The 20,292-nt window shown below is 41.2% G+C and overlaps 2 protein-coding genes across 13 annotated transcripts in view; both read right to left on the reverse strand.

Moving 5' to 3' along the window:
• The window catches only part of UMPS (uridine monophosphate synthetase), a 47,398-nt gene extending 40,652 nt beyond the window's left edge, over positions 1-6,746 (reverse strand). The window contains exon 1 of the mRNA XM_019923157.3: positions 6,537-6,746. Within this exon, the coding sequence (XP_019778716.1) occupies positions 6,537-6,692 (156 nt within the window). The 5' untranslated portion in view covers positions 6,693-6,746. The remainder of the gene's footprint in view (positions 1-6,536) is intronic.
• Positions 6,747-8,620: 1,874 nt separating this feature from the next.
• KALRN (kalirin RhoGEF kinase) overlaps positions 8,621-20,292 on the reverse strand; it is a 645,891-nt gene continuing 634,219 nt past the window's right edge. For all 12 annotated transcript variants that reach the window (XM_033855735.2, XM_073804132.1, XM_073804131.1 and 9 more), the window contains 2 exons: positions 16,375-16,513; positions 8,621-15,818 (listed from right to left, as the gene is read on the reverse strand). In XM_033855735.2, the coding sequence (XP_033711626.1) occupies positions 15,273-15,818; positions 16,375-16,513 (685 nt within the window). In that variant the 3' untranslated portion in view covers positions 8,621-15,272. The remainder of the gene's footprint in view (positions 15,819-16,374; positions 16,514-20,292) is intronic.

A 20,292-nucleotide genomic window follows, 5' to 3' on the forward strand; every position in this document is an offset into this window, starting at 1 on the left:
AAAAAGAGAGAGCTCAAATAAATAAAATCAGAAATGAAAGAGAACATACACCAGATACCAAAGAAATACAAAGGTTCATAAGAGGTTACTATGAACAACTATATATCAACAAATTAAATAACCTGGAAGAAATAGGTAAGTTCCTAGAAACACACAATCTTCTAAGACTGAATCATGAATAGAAAATATGCATAAACCGATTGCTAGTAAGGAGAATGAATCAGTAATAAACAAACAAAAACAGCAACAAGAAAAAACAACTCACAACAAAAGTCCAGGACCAGATGGCTTCATTGTTGAATTTTACCAAACATTCAAAAAAGATTTAATACCTATCCTCCTCAAACTCTTCCAAAAAGTTAGAGGAGGGAATGTTCCCAAACTCATTTTACAAGGCCACCATTACACTGATAGCAAAACCAGATAAGGACACAACAAAAAAAGTACAGGCCAGTATTGCTGATGAATTTAGAGGCACAAATCTTCAACAAAATATTAGCAAACCAAATTCAACAATACATTACAAGGACAATAAGCCATGATCAAGTGGGATTTATCCCAGGCAATACAAAGAAGGTTCAACATCCACAAATCAATGTGATACACCACATTAACAAAACAAAGGAGAAAAATCATATGATCATCTCAATAGGTACAGAAAAAGCATTTGACAAAATTCAACAACCATTTATGACAGAGACTGAACAAAGGGTAGAGATGGAACGTACCTCAAGATAATAAAAGCCATATATGACAGGCCCACAGCTAATCATTATACTCAATGGCGAAAATCTGAAAGCTATTTCGTTAAGATCAGAAACATGATAAAGATGCCCATTCTTGCCATTTTTACTCAACATACTATTGGAAGTCCTAGCCAGAGCAATTAGGCAGAAAAAAGAAATAAAAGCCATCCATACTGGAAAAGAAGAAGTAACTAAGTGGGCAACAACATGATTTAACATTTAGAAAACCATAAAGAGTTCACCAAAAAATTGTTTGAAGTAATCAACAAATTCAGTAAAGTTGCAAGGTACAAAATCAATATACAAAAATCTGTTGTGGGGCTTCCCTGGTGGCGCAGTGGTTGAGAGTCCGCCTGCCGATGCAGGGGACGCGGGGACGCGGGTTCGTGCCCTGGTCCGGGAAGATCCCACATGCCTCAGAGCGGCTGGGCCCGTGAGCCATGGCCGCTGAGCCTGCGCGTCCGTAGCCTATGCTCCGCAACGGGAGAGGCCACAACGGTGAGAGGCCCGCGTAACGAAAAAAAAAAAAAAAAAAAAAAAATCTGTTGTGCTTTTATACACTAACAACAAACCATCAGAAAGAGAAATTAAGAAAACAATGCCATACACAATTACCTCAAAAAGAATACCTAAGAATAAATTTAACCAAGGAGGTCAAAGACCTGTACACTAAAAACTGTAAGACACTGATGAACAAAATTGAGATGACACAAATAAATGAAGATATTCCATGATCATATATTGGAAGAATTAATACTGTAAAAATGTCCATACTATCCAAAGCAGTCTGCAGATTCAATGCAATCGCTATCAAAATTCCAAAGACACTTTTCACAGAACTAGAACAAACAACCCTAAAATTTCTTTGGTACCATGAAAGATCTCAAATAGCCAAAGCAATCTTGAGAAAGAAAAATAAAGCTGGAGGCATCACACGCCCTGACTTCAAACTATAAACAGAATGGTATTGGCATAAAAACAAACAAATAGATCAATGGAACAGAAAAGAGAATAAACCCTAAAAATAAAACCAAGCACGTATGTTCAGTTAATTTATGACAAAGGAGTCAAGAATATACAATGGGAAAGGATGGTCTCTTCGATAAAATAGTGTTTGTAAAACTGGACAGCCACATGCAAAAGAATGAAGCTGGACCACTATATTACACCATACACAAAAATTAACTCAAAATGGATTAGACTTGAATGTAAGACCTGAAACCATAAAACTCCTAGAATAAAACATAGGTAGTAAGCTCCTTGACATCACTCTTAGTGATATTTCTTTGGATCTAACTTCAAAGGCAATGGCAACAAAAGCAAAAATAAACAAATGAGACCACATCAAACTAAAGAGCTTCCACACAGCAAAGGAAGCCATTAGTAACAAAAAAAGGTAACCTTCTGAATTGCAGAAGATATTTGCAAATTATATGTCCAAAAAGGGGTTAGTATCCAAAATATATAAAGAACCCACACAGCTTAATAATTTAAAAAAAGATCTGATTAAAAAATGGGCAGAAGATCTGAACAGACATTTTTCCAAAGAAGACATATTGATACAAATGGCCAACAGGCATATGAAAAGATGCTCAGTATCACTAATCATCAGGGAAATGCACATCAAAACCACAATGTGGTATCACTTCACACCTTTCTGAGTGGCTATTATCAAAAGAGCAAGAAATAATAAGTATAAGGACTTCCCCGGTGGTCCAGTGGTAAAGAATCCGCCTTCCAATGCAGGGGATGCAGATTCAATGCCTGATCAGGGAACTAAGATCCCACATACCGTGGGGCAACTAAGCCCATGTGCCACAACTACTGAGCCCGTGTGCTGCAAACTACAGAGTCCACGTGCTCTGGAGCCCGTGAGCAACAACTATGGAGAAAACCCGCAGGCCACAACTAGAGAAAAGCCCACACGCTGCAATGAAAGATCCCACATGCCACAATGAAGATCCCACATGCCACAACTAAGACCCGATGCAGCCAAGAATAAACTAATTAATTTTTAAAAAAGGAAATAATAAGTGTTGGTGAGGATATGAAGAAAATGGAACCCTTGTGCACTGATGGAGAAAATGTTAATTAGTTCAGCCACTGTGGAAAATAGTAAAATTTAAAAATTTTAATTAAAAATTAAAAACAGAACTCCCACGAAAAATTAAAATTAAAAACAGAACTCCCACGTGATCCAGCAATTCCACATCTGGATATTTATCTGAAGAAAATGAAAACATTATCTTGAAAAGATTTCTGCACCCCCATGTTCACTACAGCATTATTTACAATAGCCAAGATATGGAAACAACCTAATTTGCAAAACAACCATGAATGAACAAGTGGATAAAGAAAATGTGGTGTACACACACACACACACACAAAGGAATATTATTCAGCCACGATAACTGTAAAACATTGAAATTTGCTCAACGTAGATGGACTTGAAGGGCATTATGTTAAGTGAGATGGAGAAAGACAACTACTTCATGATCTCATTTATATGTGGAATCTTAAAAAAACAAACAAAAAGACAAGTCATAGATACACAGAACAGATTAGTGGTTGCTAGAGGCAGAGAGTAGTGGGTAGGCAAAATGGGTGAAGTGATTCAAAAGGTACAAACTTACAGTTATAAAATAAGTAAGGCATAGGGATGTAATACACAGCATGGTGACTATAGTTAATAATACTGTATTGCATATTTGAAGGTTACTGAGAGATCTTAAAAGTTCTCAGCAGAAGAAAAAAAATTTTTAACTATGAACACAGACATGTTAACCAGACTTGCTGCGGCAATCATTACACAATATATACAAATAGAGTCACTACGTTGTACACCTGAAACTCATATAATTTTATATGTCAATTATATCTTAATAAAAAAATCAATGGAAGAATATACACCAAAGTGTTTTCTTAAAGTTTTCATAGGACTTCCCAGGTGGTGCAGTGGTTAAGAATCCGCCTGCCAATGCAGGGGACATGGGTTCGAGCCCTGGTCCAGGAAGATCCCAAGTCCGTGGAGCAACTAAGCCCACGCGCCACAACTACTGATGCTGCACTCTAGAGCCCATGAGCCACAACTACTGAGCCCACATGCCACAACTACTGAAGCCCGTGCACCTAGAGGCTGTGCTCTGCAACAAAGAGAAGCCACTGCCACGAGAAGCCCATGCACCGCAACAAAGAGTAGCCCCCCCTCGCCGCAACTAGAGAAAGCCTGTGCGCGGCAATGAAGACCCAACACGAAGACCCAACGCAGCCAAAAATAAATTAATTAAAAAAAAAAGAAAGGTGACTTTAAAAAAAAATAAAGGTCTCATAAATACAGAGCCTACTGTGTGAAGCACTAGTTGATAATATCCTTTTCTACATAAATCATCACATTTTAATGCCAGAATGCATACTCCCACCCAACACCATCTTATTTTAAGAAGAAAAGCAGTTACTTAGTGAACTAGATCAGAGGTGTTCAGAATTTTTTGTTCCTGTATTTCTAAAGATTTGAAAAATTTATGAATACTTTTAAGCTGTAAAAAATGTAACTTCTAGAGTACTGAAAAAATTAACATATTATCCTAGAACTGTTACACCACTCCTTTAAGTGAATACAATGGGATCCAAATGCTATACTGATTTGATACTCAACATCTGCTTAAAAAAAAAAATGAAAATGCTGAATTATGAACTTGGAAAATTTTACATTTTTTTGAACTCATATTTTCATTCCATTGTCTCCACAAAATTTTATTCTAATGCAATATATATCTGTGCTTGAAAAACTTCTACTAATCATTCTATGATACTTCTCCACAACAAAAATGTATATAAACTGAAATTTTAAATTGTAAATTTATTTATTTTTATTTTTATTTTTTTTGCGGTAGGCGGGCCTCTCACTGTTGTGGCCTCTCCCGTTGCGGAGCACAGGTTCCGGACGCGCAGGCTCAGTGGCCATGGCTCACGGGCCTAGCCGCTCCGCCGCATGCGGGATCTTCCCAGACCGGGGCACGAACCCGTGTCCCCCGCATCGGCAGGCGGACTCTCAACCACTGCGCCACCAGGGAAGCCCTAAATTGTAAATTTTAAAAATTTCCTGTGACCATAACTCTCTAAGTGTTAAAAATTCTGTTATCATTACAATTGTTATGAGCATAAAATTAATTAAAACATAATCTGCAAATTTTGATAGAAGCATAAAAACAGATTATTTTGGAAATGCGTTTCTTTTTTTTTTTTTGCGGTACGCGGGCCTCTCACTTGTTGTGGCCTCTCCCGTTGCGGAGCACAGGCTCCGGACGCGCAGGCTCAGCGGCCATGGCTCACGGGCCCAGCCGCTCTGCGGCATGTGGGATCTTCCCGGACCGGGGCACGAACCCGTGTCCCCTGCATCGGCAGGTGGACTCTCAACCACTGCGCCACCAGGGAAGCCCTGGAAATGCATTTCTTAGTGAGATGAATGGTACCTGATCCTGGCAATTAATTTATGTATCTACTGTAGTTGACTATTACTTACTACTAGGAAGTCAGAATTCAGTGTAAGTTCTTTTGCTTTTTGGGGGTGCAAATAATAAGAAACCCTATTTGCATAAATAAGTAGACATGAAAGGAGTTCTGTTATATCTAGCTCTCTCAATATTTTGAACTCCTTCTGAGTTAACTACCAAAAAGCACAGACACATACACACACACCCCAATATCTAGTATCAAAAAAATAATTTTTAGTCATCTGTTAACTGATGACTTCTTCAAAAATAAACCAACTTTTCAAAAGAAGATCCCTAGTCATCCACTTTCTCAGCACTGACGAGATGCACCATAGCAAGATTCTGGATGGTGAGAATAGTCTAACCCACATCAACTAGTGCTTCAGTCCTTTTCATAATAACATCAGACTGGGGTTCACAAAGGGCAAACATAAACCCTTAGTGGTGGAGAAAACTTACATAAGTCTTCTAGATAGAACTTCTGTGATAACTGAAAGGTTCTATATCTGCACGGTCCAATAAGGTAGCCGCTAGTCGCATGTGACTATAAATTTAAAAATTCATAATGCTCAATATTCATATGCGGCTAGTAGAAACTCTATTAGCACATTTAGACCCTTCTACTTACACTGTGGTCTGCAGCTTTTGCTGGCAGCTTGTGAGAAATGCATAACCTCCCACCCCGCCTCAGATCTACTCAATCAGAGTATGCATTGTAACAAAATTCCAGGTGATTCATATCTACTCAGAGTTTAAGAAGCCTTGTGCTAGAAAACTCTAATCTGTACAAAGTTTTTCCCTTTTATTCACCAAAAAACTGCCTCCATGAAATGTCCACCCTCTGGCCTTAATTCTTGCTCCTGGCCACACAGTGCAAAATCGAATCCCCCTTTCCTAGCAAGAGCCCTTCCAAGTATTTAAGCAGCTACTAAATTCTCCCCCAACACACCTTTTCCTCCCCTCCCCCCGCCGTCCCATTGTCACGAGGTTAAATACGCGGAACTCTTTCAAGTACTTCTGTGCAAGAAAAGGCCCCAAACTGGGTTTCCCCGACTCTCTGGCAGAGCACGTGTCAAAGCAAGCGAGTCACAGTGCAGGCTGCCCTCTAGGTCCTCAAAAGCCTAACAGTTCCTGGTCTCTGGGCTTCGCAAACAGACTCCACCAGGCCGACAGCACGGTCGACCCGCCTGCTTGGCTCTTTTGCTGTCACCCACAGCCCAACTTCTGTCATTCCCCCCCCTCTCCTGGTCCCCATCCCCGCCACCCAACCCTCTTCTTTCCTTTCCTGGGCAGGTACCTGACTCAGAATACGAGGTCGAGACACGATGCCCCGTAGGTCGATGTACACGGGGGAAGAGAGCCCGCTCTTCAGCACGAAGTTCCCAAACTTGAAAGCCTGCACGTCGTACAGACCCGTTACCAATGACTCCAAAGCTGCATCATCGGCCGCCATCGTCCCCCTCTCCCAGTTCACTCCGAACTCCAAACAGCCGCTTACCCGCGGCGCCCGGTGACGTCACCTGAGAAATCCCGCCTCTTCCGGCCCCTTTTCCGGCGGCTGGATGAGCTCACTCCGCTCAGCTCCGGGTGCCAGGTAGCGAGAGCCCAGGGTTTCAGGTCCGGTTCCGGGCAGTAGTAGCGAACTTTACCCCGACGCTGCCTGTGAGTGAAATCGCTGGACTCGGAAGCCCCAATAGTTAGATTGGCTCCAGGGTCATAAAATCAAGCCTCTCAAGAGAATTTGTATGAATCCTGCCTACTTATTATAGCGCAGTGTCCTCTTAATTCTCCTTCTTGGGCGAGCATATCTTTATTTGCCCGTTATTAAACACCACTGTCCCCTCCCCTCCCCTTTCTCCAAATAGAGTGTAAGTTCTGGAAGACGGGGACCTTTGCTCAATTCTTTTATTAACTTCATGGCATTTGGCAAATGTCAGTGTCATAGCAATTTCCGCATGGGACTATAAAGCTCTTAGCAGGTAATTGTTCATTACCTCTTCTGTCGGCCCTCTGCGTCTGGAGGAGGACGTGGGTTTAGTACCATTTAGAGTAGCACAAGTGTTTGGCACATAATACGTGTATAGCAGATGAAGAAGAGAGGGAAGAGAGCAGAAGAAGATGAATTGATACCTTGGTATCAAGGTTATCCAGGAGGATAATCATGCCAGCTAATCTGAAAATCTAAGCGTATTTTGTATGCACAAATAAATTCCTTAAAGTAGAGGAAATTCCCATTGTGGGTAGAAGGCAATACTTTAAGGATAATTACCTTTAAAACCATAGACTCACGATTGTTACTCATAAAATTGATTCTCAAGTCATTCCTATGTTTCTATGTTCTTTTATGTTTGTCTGTTTTCTCTGAAGGCAAGATGACCAGCCAGTGTGAAGAAGTCCATGTTTTTGACAGTTCTCATTTCAAATAAATGCAGTAAAATCTTGATGAAATAGAAACCCACTGTTAAAACATTTTTCTTCTTATGTGCAAAATAATCTAATCAAAATACTTCAATCCCAAATACTTGTCAGCCTTAAGAATAAAATGGCCTGTTAGTTTACCAACAAAATGAGTTTTACTTGGGAATGGCAGAGGAATTGCGTTTGAGGCACGGAAACTATGGCAAAACATAGGCAAGTCTGGAGAACAAAGGCGAGGAATGTTACTTTACAGAGAAACAGGGGAAGTTGGGAGGGGCTGCTCTGAAGGAAAGTCCATTGGAGGAAATCAAGAGTTCAGGGTCGTGACAGTTTCTTATTGGCTGCGTTGTTGGTGTGCAAGGAGAACATCTTCCGCCGTCATGCTAGGGAAGTTAAGTAAGCATCTTCCTGCCCAGGGATGTAAAGTAAGCTGCATAGGGTGGTATGTGCTGGTGTGTGCATGAAAGCTCCTCCTTCAGGGCTTCCTCACTCCACTTTAAATGAGATTTTCCTTTATTAGTTTTCACACACTCTAGCTAATTGACAGTGTACTATGAATCACTTTCATTTGCACTTGGGTGGCGCACACAGACTCTTTCAAAGCCTGATATGTCTGCAGAGTCTAGTCCAGATTCCTGGAGCCCACAATATGTTGTGTAAACTTGTGAGATCCATCCCAAATGGCCTGCCAATTTTCTAACAAAGTTGCCAAATAAAACATCAGAATGAAGTTAACAACACACAGGGAGGCTTATTTGGCACTTTTGGATAGAGACATGCCTTTGAATACTTCTCCAGGCAACAAAATTGTTGCTTTCTTTCCAAATGCTGGGTAAAACGTGTTATGTAATAATAACGCAATATTTTCACCTTGTCAAAGGCTTTCATATATTTGGAGGAAGAGCAAAAAAATTACTCCTTTCTACCAGAAGTTTTAATTAGAAAACAAAAGACCACCAGAAATAATATCTTTAGTATAGTATATTTATAGGAATGCATAACTTGAGATGTACATTTTGAAGTTTCATCCATAACTTATAACATTTACCGTAGTAATAATAACAAGACAGCAGGTCATCACTTTACATCACACATGAGTGATTTTGACTTACAAATAAAATATTTACAACCTACCTTTACAAAACGACGTTGTGTGCATACAAAATGAACAACTGCAGAAAAATTTAAAAATAATGAGACAACCAAAAACCCAGAAGATACACTTAAGGCAGACCAGCAAGACACCGAAATAATTAAGGCTGTGGAATTCTTCTGCACCTTGAAAATATAGAGCTATTTATCAATACTGTGGAGTGATTTTAAATCAATTGTTACAAGCCTGATGGAAGTACGTACTTATATGTATATGTATATGCATAATGGTCCCTATGGGGAAACCTGTCCACTTACAGATAAGGCCCTTTATCTGAATGGCCAGAGATGCCCACCCCAAACTCTCAAAAGCCTTGGTGGGGAGGGGTCACTCAAAACCAAGAGGTGCCAGTGAAGTTTGCAAACCAACTGTTAAATATTCAAATATAAAGATCCTTCTGACTCCAGGTAAAAGGAATAACCTATATGATGGTCCCACTATGTTTCAAGCTTTGTTCATTTGGCTTTGTAGGCTTCAAAAGACAGCAAATAATTCCCCAGTGAGTAGAATCTAACTCTACCTATCAGCCCTAATGGTTTTGAATGGCCCTAGATGGTTTTCTACTAGAAAAATTGACACACCTGGGCTGTCTTCAACCGGATAGATTTCTGCATATGAGCAATAACATATACATACATATTATACACTATATACATGTACAGATGTACATATATCCATATTTTCCAACAGTTTGCGTTTTGATCACTACTGTTCTCTGACTAGGATCTCATTCTGAAGAACAGGTTTAGTTTTTTCACAGTCTTCACATTTGTCCTAACTACTAGTTTTACCCACCTTCCCCACAGAGTAGGCCAAAGTTTGGCAGAAACAGAAGAAAAAGCACCAGGGTCAAAAAAATCAAACACAGAGATGACAGATATGGCTTAAGTTAGTAAGAGAAGATGTACGTTCTGTTAACTTCAAATTCATAACCACAGTCTTTGACATCACAGTAACAGTCTCCATAACACTCCAGGATGTGGCTTCATTTCTTGATGGAAATCAGGCATTGATGGAACTATTACACTAGCTATTCCTGGGCTAGCAAATTCGCTTGCTTAAATTAAGCCTCAGGATTGGGACTCTGAGAATTGTCATTTGCACTCCTTTCTACCACCCTCCATTTTCTCAGCCGTCCTCACTACCTGAAATAACATTTATCTGAATAAACAGTTCATCTTGATCATTTGAATAAAAAGTAAATCGGACGACATTTTAGAATCTCCCAGTAAATAGGCTGACAGGAAACACAATAGCCCATGAGTATTAATTTCAGTCTTTCCATAAATGTCCCTTAAAGATGAAAATTTGTCTTAGAGTAATTGTTTTTTCCTCTCCTCTAACTTCTACATGTACTGAAAATGAGGAAGAAATGTCTTTCATAGAAAATATGGCCTGTGATATTTCTGTGTTCTACTATTTTTGTATAGATTTCTCACATGCACAATATTCTCTGTGAAAGACGTCTAATGCTATGGACAAATTTCAGTCATTTTTAATCCTCTAGAATTAATGAAACAACTGAGAGCCTTATAGTTTTTAGAAAATGGATATTAATGTGGTAGCTCTCCTTTCCTTAGTGGAGAACTGGTAAACCTTATCCTTCCTAACTCCAACCTGGGTTTAATCATTCATTTCCAAATGATCCCTAGATTTTAAATAGTTAAGAAAAACTGTAATGTAAATAAATACACTGAAAGCCCACATACTATGTTTGCCTAACCCAGACTCCACAGAGATGCTACACAGGAGAGAAATAAATAAGGCCCACATTCCTCAAAACTGAACAAGGAAGTGGTGAGTTTGCACTTTTGCCCTACTATAGAGACACCTTATGTTTGAAATATTTCCTCTTCTATCAAATTCATGGGACAAGGTTTTAGTTAATACACAGAAATAACCACCATCTAGTTTATGACATATTTGCTCCCTCATATTCTCACAAATCTAAATTTCCATGCTCTTCCACAGGGCAAGAAAAAAGTAATGACTGGGCTTCCCTGGTGGCACAGTGGTTGAGGGTCTGCCTGCCGATGCAGGGGACACGGGTTCGTGCCCCAGTCCGGGAAGATCCCACATGCCGCGGAGCGGCTGGGCCTGTGAGCCATGGCCGCTGAGCCTGCGCGTCCAGAGCCTGTGCTCCGCAACGGGAGAGGCCGCAACAGTGAGAGGCCCGCGTACCCCAAAAAAAAAAAAAAAAAAAAAAAAAAAGTAACGACTAACTCACGGGCACTAAATCGTGGAGACTATGGAAAAGCAAATATGCTACTCCTGAAACACCTAATTATCTTTAAAAAAAAATCCAAGGTTTTCCCTCTGAAAACTAAGAGTCCAATTCATTTCTACACCTGTACGTTTAATTTTCCTCATTATAGATACCTGTGAGAATCTGAAGAAATGAGTTGTGATATCAGAAAATGTTTTATTCTCACTTCTGCCCTCCCAGTGAGGAAAGTGGCTGTTTGGGCTCTTCTCTGTCAATTTTTCTAGAGCATAAAGCTTGAGAAGAGTGTCACGGCTGCTTTGGAGGGCATCTAACTCTTTGCTTCTGCCATAAGACATACTGGAGAAAACAGTTTATTGACAAACACTTCATCAGCTCTCCTAACCTTTTTCTGTACACAAGCTTTTAAATGATTGAAATTACAGGCTAAGACCAAATAACATTCAGACAAAGAGCACCTAGTACTTCCAATTAAAATTAATTTATAGAATTTAATCTCATGGGTTTTCAAATGGTATCTAAAGACATGAATATTGAAATCCTGGAATGTTCAAAGTTACTGTCGATAAAATTCTTAGCACTGGCAGTGTGTAGCACTTTAAAAAAATCAAAGTATTTTCTAGATATCCCAACTAAGGTATTTTCCCAACATTCCTATGAGATTAATTCCTCCCTCCATCCCCCCAACTCCCATTTTAACAATGGGGACATTTGGGGCAGAAAAAACAAAGACTTTCTGTAAGAAAGGACGAATCAGGAATAGCTGAGGTTGAAACTCAAGAATTCCTGGGCTCACCCTATGTTCAGACGGTTTCATTTAGAAGATATTTTAAAATAAAGAAAAAATGCTGCAGTATCAGTCAATCTAAATACAATGAACTTCTTTATCTCCCAACCTCCCCTCTGAAAGGCACTACTATTTATAAAGACTTGTGAACCACAAAGCGGTGCAGCCGGCTTTTCCTCTGCTTCCTCTACTCCCCCAAGAGTGTTTATGGCTGTCGGAGACCTGAAGGACACCTCCAACGTTATGATTTTTTTCTTAAAAATTTTCCTACATTCAGCTGTAAGCGGATATAAATCTATTTAATTTGAAACAAATATAAAAGATGAAGTAAATTATTATACCTTAGAAAAATTATTGTGGGTTGTCCCTGATCGTTTCCTTCTTTCTGCATCCCACCCTTACAAAACAAAACCCCCCCAAAACCCTATGCAATGAATATAAGCCAAGCAAGAAACTTGTGACCTTAACCAACATTTATTTTTCCCATTTCAACTGGAAGTTCACTCTTACTAATTCCTAGTTAAGTTTTGATTGCAAGAACTACCATAATTATAGTAGAAGGGGACTATTTCCTTGTCTCTCCCCTCTTCTCTACCACAAATACTGTATGTGTACATATATCCTATTAATAAATATCTCTGTCAAAATAGGTACAAGAAAGTGGTTCCTAATCCTTCATCCCTCACCACAGTTGCCCACAGAGCAACCTAAAGTGTATTTCCCAACCCCATCTTCTGGGATTCCTTGTTATTTCCAACTTGCTATGGAGAATTCTTGAACCAGGAATGCTATCATCTTATCCCTGTTGCAAAGGACCAGGAGCTTTGCAGATAGGATGACTCCTTGTTAGTTTTCTTTAGTTATCAAACTATATAAAATATACACCCTTTCTTTTGGGGCCTCTATTAAAACCATTCTACTCTAATGATTGTACTTTGGGTCCAGTTAACAAAGTCATACTACTTTTCATTTCTCTGTCCCTCCTCTCCTGTCTCTTCACTTCCCCAACATGTGTACTTGGGGGAGATTCCAAACAACCTCCCATCTGGACCATCCCAACTCTGATGTAAAACCTGTTATAAAAGCTTTGGCTCTGCCTAATACTCTGTCAACTGCCCTCCTGACAACACGACTTCATTAACGCTCTCCTGTGCAGTCTGGACACCATTGTCCTTCTCAAGCAGAAACTCAAGCTTGTCTCCTACATGGTCATAAAAATTCACAATGACTCAGCAGGGAGCTCTTTATTCCTCATCCACAGTGGATGGAACAGAACTCGCCAAGCCATACTGTACAGATATCTGGAATCCTCAGTGCCTGTAATCTATCCCATGATGTGCCCTAGGGACCAGGCTTTCTTCTTTTATGTTGTATCTTATAATGAAGACATATTTACTAAAAGAATTTTTAGTAAATATGTTTTAAATTTCAAAATATTGTATCATATAGTATTTGTATATACCTATGGGTTTGAATGAAGAATATAAAGGGTTAGTCAAGAGAGAGCTCTGAGGAAGGGAGCCTTGATGACCCAGGGCCATATGAAAACTAGGAAACGAATACAGTCGGAGTCAGTTTCCACATATTTGGTTAATCCTGAAAATACATAAGTGCTATCTAGTCTTATTGCTTGTACTTTCTACTAATTTATTAATCTATAATCTTGGATGGGATGAGGTGGAGGGTGGATGAGGAAATTGACTTTGTTACCAATGGAAAAGAATGATGAGTATTTTTAATTCTACATTTCCACTGTGGGAATAAGTGTTTTTATATATTAACGTTCAGGCTCAGTTTCCACCATTCCTCTTCATTAAGATTGGTTTGTAGTTCTATTTATCCTTCATAAACTTTTCTGCTTGCACTTCTGAGTGCAAGCAGGAATTTTCTCAATCCTACTACAGGAGAGAAGCGATGCCATTAAACCTGATTTGGACAAACAGTTAAGTTATATTTTTAAAATATCATTCGCATAACAGCAATTTTGGAAACACATTCTCGGAAACAAAGGGTGGATCACGTACAAATACAAACACAAAAACTCTTTCCCCAAAACTAAAAAAAAAAAAAACCAAAAAAAAACAAAAGAAAGGAAGAAAAAGCCATGAAATGCCCAGGTTTAATTTTTTTTTCCCACCAGTGGAAAAAAGGGCAGTTCATAATCATCTTGTACAGAGAATATACACCAGAAAGCAGTGTTGGCCTCAAAGTGCAATTAGTCCTTTTAGCCCAGGGAAATATTGGTGGCTGAGAGGTGATAGATATTGCAATCACAGTTAAAACTCAATGCTCTGCTAGGGTGATGTATCAGATTTTAGTCCATGGCTTCAGAAAGGACTTGGGACCAGGCCTTTAAAAGGCCTATATGGCTGCCTCCTTTTCGTAAGCACCCCTTCACTTCCATAAGGGGTTAGAAATAAAGCAGGTCAGCTTTCAGAGGACTGCATTCTGCAGCGGCAGAAAACATCAGAAAGCATTGTTATGTTGTTCACAGGAACTGTAGGAAAGGTTTCTATTTGCACTTCTGTATGAACCTGTTTTATTTGTTACCTGTTTGAAACCCAGTGTAGACATAAAAAATAGCCCCACACCTCTTACTGTATTTGGACTTATTTCCTGGCAGGCTTTCCTGCCAGATGAACTCTGAGCTGCCAGTGAATCTGGGGATAGCATTTCATAAACAGAACCTAGGTTAGTCAAATACCTGTGACGGAGAGAAAAATCTTCTCATTCACAGATTGCGAAAGGGTAACATTGCTTTCTCTTAATGCACAGGTTCTGGTAAAAGAGTTCTATACAAGATTTATAAAATGCTCTAAAAAACCTGTCATCTAATTGTGCTTAGTCAAAACAATGTAATGCTTCAGTAAATAAGTCACTGTCTTACCTGGAGTACTCAAAGTTACTTACGATTGATTTCATATATATCTCTATATTATAAAACTCTGAAAGCTGAATGCGATATATTTTACTGTATGTGTACATGTATCCTATTAAGAAACTATATCTAAGTAATCTAATCCAGTATAGTTGACATACATGACATCTCTGTTAAATAGAACTTTTTGCTTAAAATTTCAGCCAAGGCGGAAACGTTTTATACTCACTTCAGTGAGCCGAAGTTTTGCCCAGTTAACCACTCATTTTGGAACACGCAATTAAAATTTCATAACAGCTGCTATTCTTCTTATCTTTGCCTCTCTTTTGAATACTTTCCGTGACTCTTTGCATCTGTATCCCTTCTGGATGACCTTCTGAAAAGTCCCTGGATTTAGGGTGATTTGACTGCTGCTCAGACCCTGAAAAACCACTGAGGAGGTTTAAGAGGTACATCTCTCCATCCAGAAAACCGCGTGGAGTGAAATCATGAACAGAATTATTTACAGACACATTCAGTCTTGCTTTGGTTCACACTGCACTTCCATGTGAAACCTCGAGGGCTGGGAGACGGCTACGTCCCTTGGTTTACCCGGTTGACAATGTAGCTCTTGACGTTGGGAATAGGCCGAACGTCGTTCTGGTGCTTGCGGCGCTCTATGAAGCACGCCAGGCGGGAGGTGTCCAGGGGGATTTTGGAGTAGCTGCCATTGTGGGGCTGCAGCCATGGGTGCTGCAGGCAGGTGGCTGCCGTGGGCCGCCTCCGAAAGTCTTCCTGTAGGATCACATTGATGAAATCTCTGGCAGCATTGCTCACGCCACAGAAGTACTCATGGGGGAAGCTAAAATCCACCCTGCATACGTTGATACATGTCTCCTCCTTGCTCTCATCCAAGAAAGGGGAGACCCCGCTCAGCATGACATATGTCAAAACCCCGATGCTCCAGATATCAGTGCCCAGGGACACAGGGATGCCTTGGATCACCTCTGGGGCAGCAAACTCAGGGTTCCCAAGCAGGTGGTGGATGTGGAAGTGACCTGAGATCTGGACAGCATCCTCTAAGTCAATGAGCTTCACGCGAGGCACTGGAATCCGAAGGTCAATGAGCAGGTTTTCGGGCTGCGGAGATCCAAGGAGGTGGGGATAAGAGAAGGCAAGTTCAGCTCTCTGTTTTGACTACCAGTAGGACTCCATCCATTCAGACACGGTTCTGCCATTCTTTGATAAAGCCTGTAGTATATGGGACATTCCCTATGTTCAAACTGAACTAAACCCTGAGGTTAAATGGTACTTTAGGGAAGTTGTTTGACATTGGAAATCATGTCTTCTTAACTAGCCCTTACTTCCGCACTACATCAAGAAAAGGATAAATTATTTATTTTGGAGAACAGGAGCTTCTTTTTCAAAAAGATGGTGACATTTAGTGGATTCCGTCTATAAAGTTAGACAAGGTGGTTAAAGCCTCCCTCCCTTCTCTAACCCCAGGTGTCATGGGACTCTGGGGTGTTCTCACTAATTCACGAATAACACACTTAAATTGTGACAACCCATTTCGTGTTTAATATTCACAGGGATTCTAGTGTAAGTAAATAAAATGAGAATTTACCTCCCTCAAGGGTAATGATGGCAGGTTAGACTTAACCATTTCCCTGCTAGGGTTGCTACTTCTTATTACCTTTATGTCCAAATGTGCAACCCTGCAGTTGTGAAGGTACTGCAGGGCTTCCATGATGTCTCGTATGTAGAAAGCTACTTTTTCTTCCATCAGCTCATCATGATTCATAAGGTAGTCTAAGAGTCGGCCGTCATCCATCCTGAAAATAGGGAGGAAAAGGCAAAGGAAATACGTTTATAAAGAAAACAGAAAAATAACACACACACAAATCTGTAAGTTTGCTAACATTTCTCCTACTCCCTATTATAAATGAAGATCAATGTTGCAACACATGCATATTTTAGTTAGAGCCCAAAGTTAGTACAATGTTCAGAACTTATATTAAAAAGATAGATAGATAGATAGATACATGCATGTTTCAGGGAAGAAATCTGTATAACCTTAAGACACATTATGTTTCATTAACTTTTGAAACTGCTCACAAGGAAAAAGGTCTGACACCCCTTTAAGAGAGATTAGATTGCAAAATAGAGAAAGGAGGGAGAGAGAGATCTTGCAATTGTCTGAATAACTGGAATCTGGTGGCTTCAAGGAACCTCATATATGTCTTGCAAATAGCTTTTACTTGTCAATTTTTAGTTGGGGAAAAACAGAAACTAGGCAAAGTTTGATCTTGACATTCTTTCTTTTTTTTTTTTTTTTTTTTTTTTTTTTTTGCGGTACGCGGGTCTCTCACTGTTGTGGCCTCTCCCGTTGCGGAGCACAGGCTCCGGACGCGCAGGCTCAGCGGCCATGGCTCACGGGCCCAGCCGCTCCGTGGCACGTGGGACCTTCCCGGACCGGGGCACGAACCCGTGTCCCCTGCATCGGCAGGCGGACTCTCAACCACTGTGCCACCAGGGAAGCCCTGATCTTGGCATCTTGACCCCCTTTTGAATCCCATCCCTCTTGGGCAACTTTCCAACCTTAAAAACTATATCTGAAAGCCTGGTACAAGGGGCCAGCCAGACCTGGATTCAAATCCTGGTTCTGCCACTAACAGGTTGGCGGCTTGGAGCAAGTCATTTAAACTCTCTGTGTTTTGGTTTCTTCATCTTTAGAGTAACAACAACAACAATAATAATAGCTGTTTCATTATGAGGATTGTCCAAGGATCAAGTGAGACAATGAGGCATTTAAGCATAATTGGTAGCAATAGTAAGTGTGCAATAAATGGCAACTATTTTCGGGTGCTCTGGGCCCTCTTTAGCAGGGAGTGACCAGATGTCAGGCAGCTGGTCTCTAATATGCATTGGGCCATGGAGGCCCATCCCCAGGAAAGGCCCAGGCAGAGGAGCCTGAGCCAGAATCAGAAACTGCTTTTGAACACAGCTGACATCCCCCTGCCAAGTTTCCATTCTCTTCTCTAGCTTATTCCTTCCCACAAACTTGTTCTCTTCTCCCACTTTCCTTGACAGGATTAAAGGCTAGGTCCCATGAAGGCCTCCTTTGCCTTCCCCTGACCCTGCCAGGGTGGGATAGGGGTGGTGAGCATGGAGTGGAGTACGACTGGGCTTGTTAGATGCAGCCCCCTGAACTTCTTAGAGCGTTTTAGGGAGAAGTTAACAGTAGCTCTACTCCGAGACCAGAAAGTCTCAGCCACCAAGTTCATCCTTAGAGCGCTTAGATAATGCAGATGCCCAGGTCCCTCCCTAGACTAGGGAATCAGAACCTCGGTTGCCTGGTAGAGAAAAGCTCTACCAGCAATTTAGATGGCCACCAAAGGGGTACCCAGAGTCATGGCATAACCAGGGTTTAGCTCAGGTACTGCCTCTCCACAAATCTTCCCTGAACCTCAAGTCCAGCCAAGCCCCTCTCTATGTTCTCACACAACTCTCTCCAAAATATGCATTTACCAGGCTATGCTGAAATCATTCATTTACCTATGGACTTTCTCATTAGACTTCTAACTCCTCAAGGGCAAGAAATATAACATTTAGGGCTTCCCTGGTGGCGCAGTGGTTGAGAGTCCGCCTGCCGATGCAGGAGACACAGGTTCGTGCCCCGGTCCGGGAAGATCCCACACGCCGCGGAGCGGCTGGGCCCGTGAGCCGTGGCCGCTGAGCCTGCGTGTCCGGAGCCTGTGCTCCGCAACGGGAGAGGCCACAACAGTGAGAAGCTCGCGTACCGCAAAAAAAAGGAAAAAAAAAAAAAGAAATATAACATTTCATCTTTGTTCCTGCCACCCAGGCCCAGGTCTACACAGCGGGTGGCACATAGTAAATGCAATATTCATCTCAGTTAATCCCTGCAACATCTCTGAGAAGTGGAAACATCTTCAGAATCCACAGCTAAGGACCCTGAGGCCCAGGAAACTAAGTACACTGCCCCAAATCACAGAGCTGGAATCAGAGCCCAGGTTCTCCATGCCAAGAACAGCTTCTTTCCATAACTCTGTGGCAGCCTGGTAGTCAACACCTTCCCTCAGAATGGTGATTGACAAGTCTGAAGAGGCAAAGGTTCTGGGTCTGCTGTACCACCTTGGTTGATACACAGGTGACAATACTTTTTATTGGAACTCAAGTACAACATGTTGTCACTTGTAAACAAACATAGTTCACTGTCAACAGAATGTACCTTTTGAGTTAGGAAGCTCTTAACAAACAGGTTAGGCTCTGAAAGGCTGTTTGTAAATGTATTTATGAAATCCAAAGTGACAATCTTCACTATACTCCAATAAAAATTAAAAAAAAAAAGAACTGGACTAAATAGTAAAGCATGAGGTCAGAATAAGTGGTTAATGTGCATATAAATTAAACTTATTTTTATCAATTGAAAAAAAAGAAAAACAAAGTGACAACTTACCAGCTACTACACAGCTATAGAAAGTTAAGTATCACAAAAGGATTACAATTACTAACAGTGATGGTTTTTCTCCTCTTGTTTCTTTTCAACCAGTTAAAAAATGTAGCCTAAGATGTTTGCATTTTGGCTTTCTTTTTTTCATCATAAATAAATTTACAGAAAGTTATTGCTTCGAACCCCTCCCTCTGCCCCCCCCCCAACACACCTAGACTAACAAGCACACAAGAGCAAGACTAAAATGACAGTTGAAAGGTATAAACAGAGGTGCTTCTCTACGGAACGTAGGTTCATGTGGAGCCAGACACAGCACTGGTCTTCGGTGTAAATGTCTATCTCCTCTCCAGGCGCAGGGACTCATCAGCACCAATCAGACAACATTTCTACGAGGGCTCCATACTTCTGAAAAGATTGTTCTCTTTAGCCTCTGTAAGATCTCCCTAAACCACAGAGCACGATCTCTGTTCTTAGCCTGGGGAAGAAGTGGGAAGGATGTGACCTTATTGGTCTATTCCGGGGCCCAGTACGTAGCCCCAAGTATATGGCTGCCTGAGTCCCTAGAAAATCTGGAATGAGTGGAAGGTTTTTTTTTTTTTTTTGGTACGCGGGCCTCTCACTGCCGTGGCCTCTCCTGCTGTGGAGCACAGGCTCCGGACGCGCAGGCTCAGCGGCCATGGCTCACGGGCCTAGCCGCTCCGCGGCACGTGGGATCCTCCCGGACCGAGGCACGAACCCGCGTCCCCTGCATTGGCAGGCGGACTCTCAACCACTGCGCCACCAGGGAAGCCCGAGTGGAAGGTTTTGAGGGTAAGATTCTGCCCTTAAAGGAATTTCTTGGGTGGCAGATTGGGGATGCTATGGCAGTAGATAGATGCACAAACCCCTCTCTTTAATTCAACTCCACCCCTGTCAATAAGCCCATTGTCCATAAGCTTTTCCTAAACTCCTGCCCAGCCCAAGAGTCCATAAGAGAAAGAAGATGAAAACTGGAGTGAGAGAGATGTGGGTTCAAGTCCCAGCTTCTCCATTTCATAGTTTTAAGGAGGTACTTTTTTTTTTTTTGCCGTACGTGGGCCTCTCACTATTGTGGCCTCTCCCATTGCGGAGCACAGGCTCCGGACGCGCAGGCTCAGCGGC

Source organism: Tursiops truncatus, chromosome 4 (genome assembly GCF_011762595.2).
Source record: "Tursiops truncatus isolate mTurTru1 chromosome 4, mTurTru1.mat.Y, whole genome shotgun sequence".
Lineage (NCBI taxonomy): Eukaryota > Metazoa > Chordata > Mammalia > Artiodactyla > Delphinidae > Tursiops > Tursiops truncatus.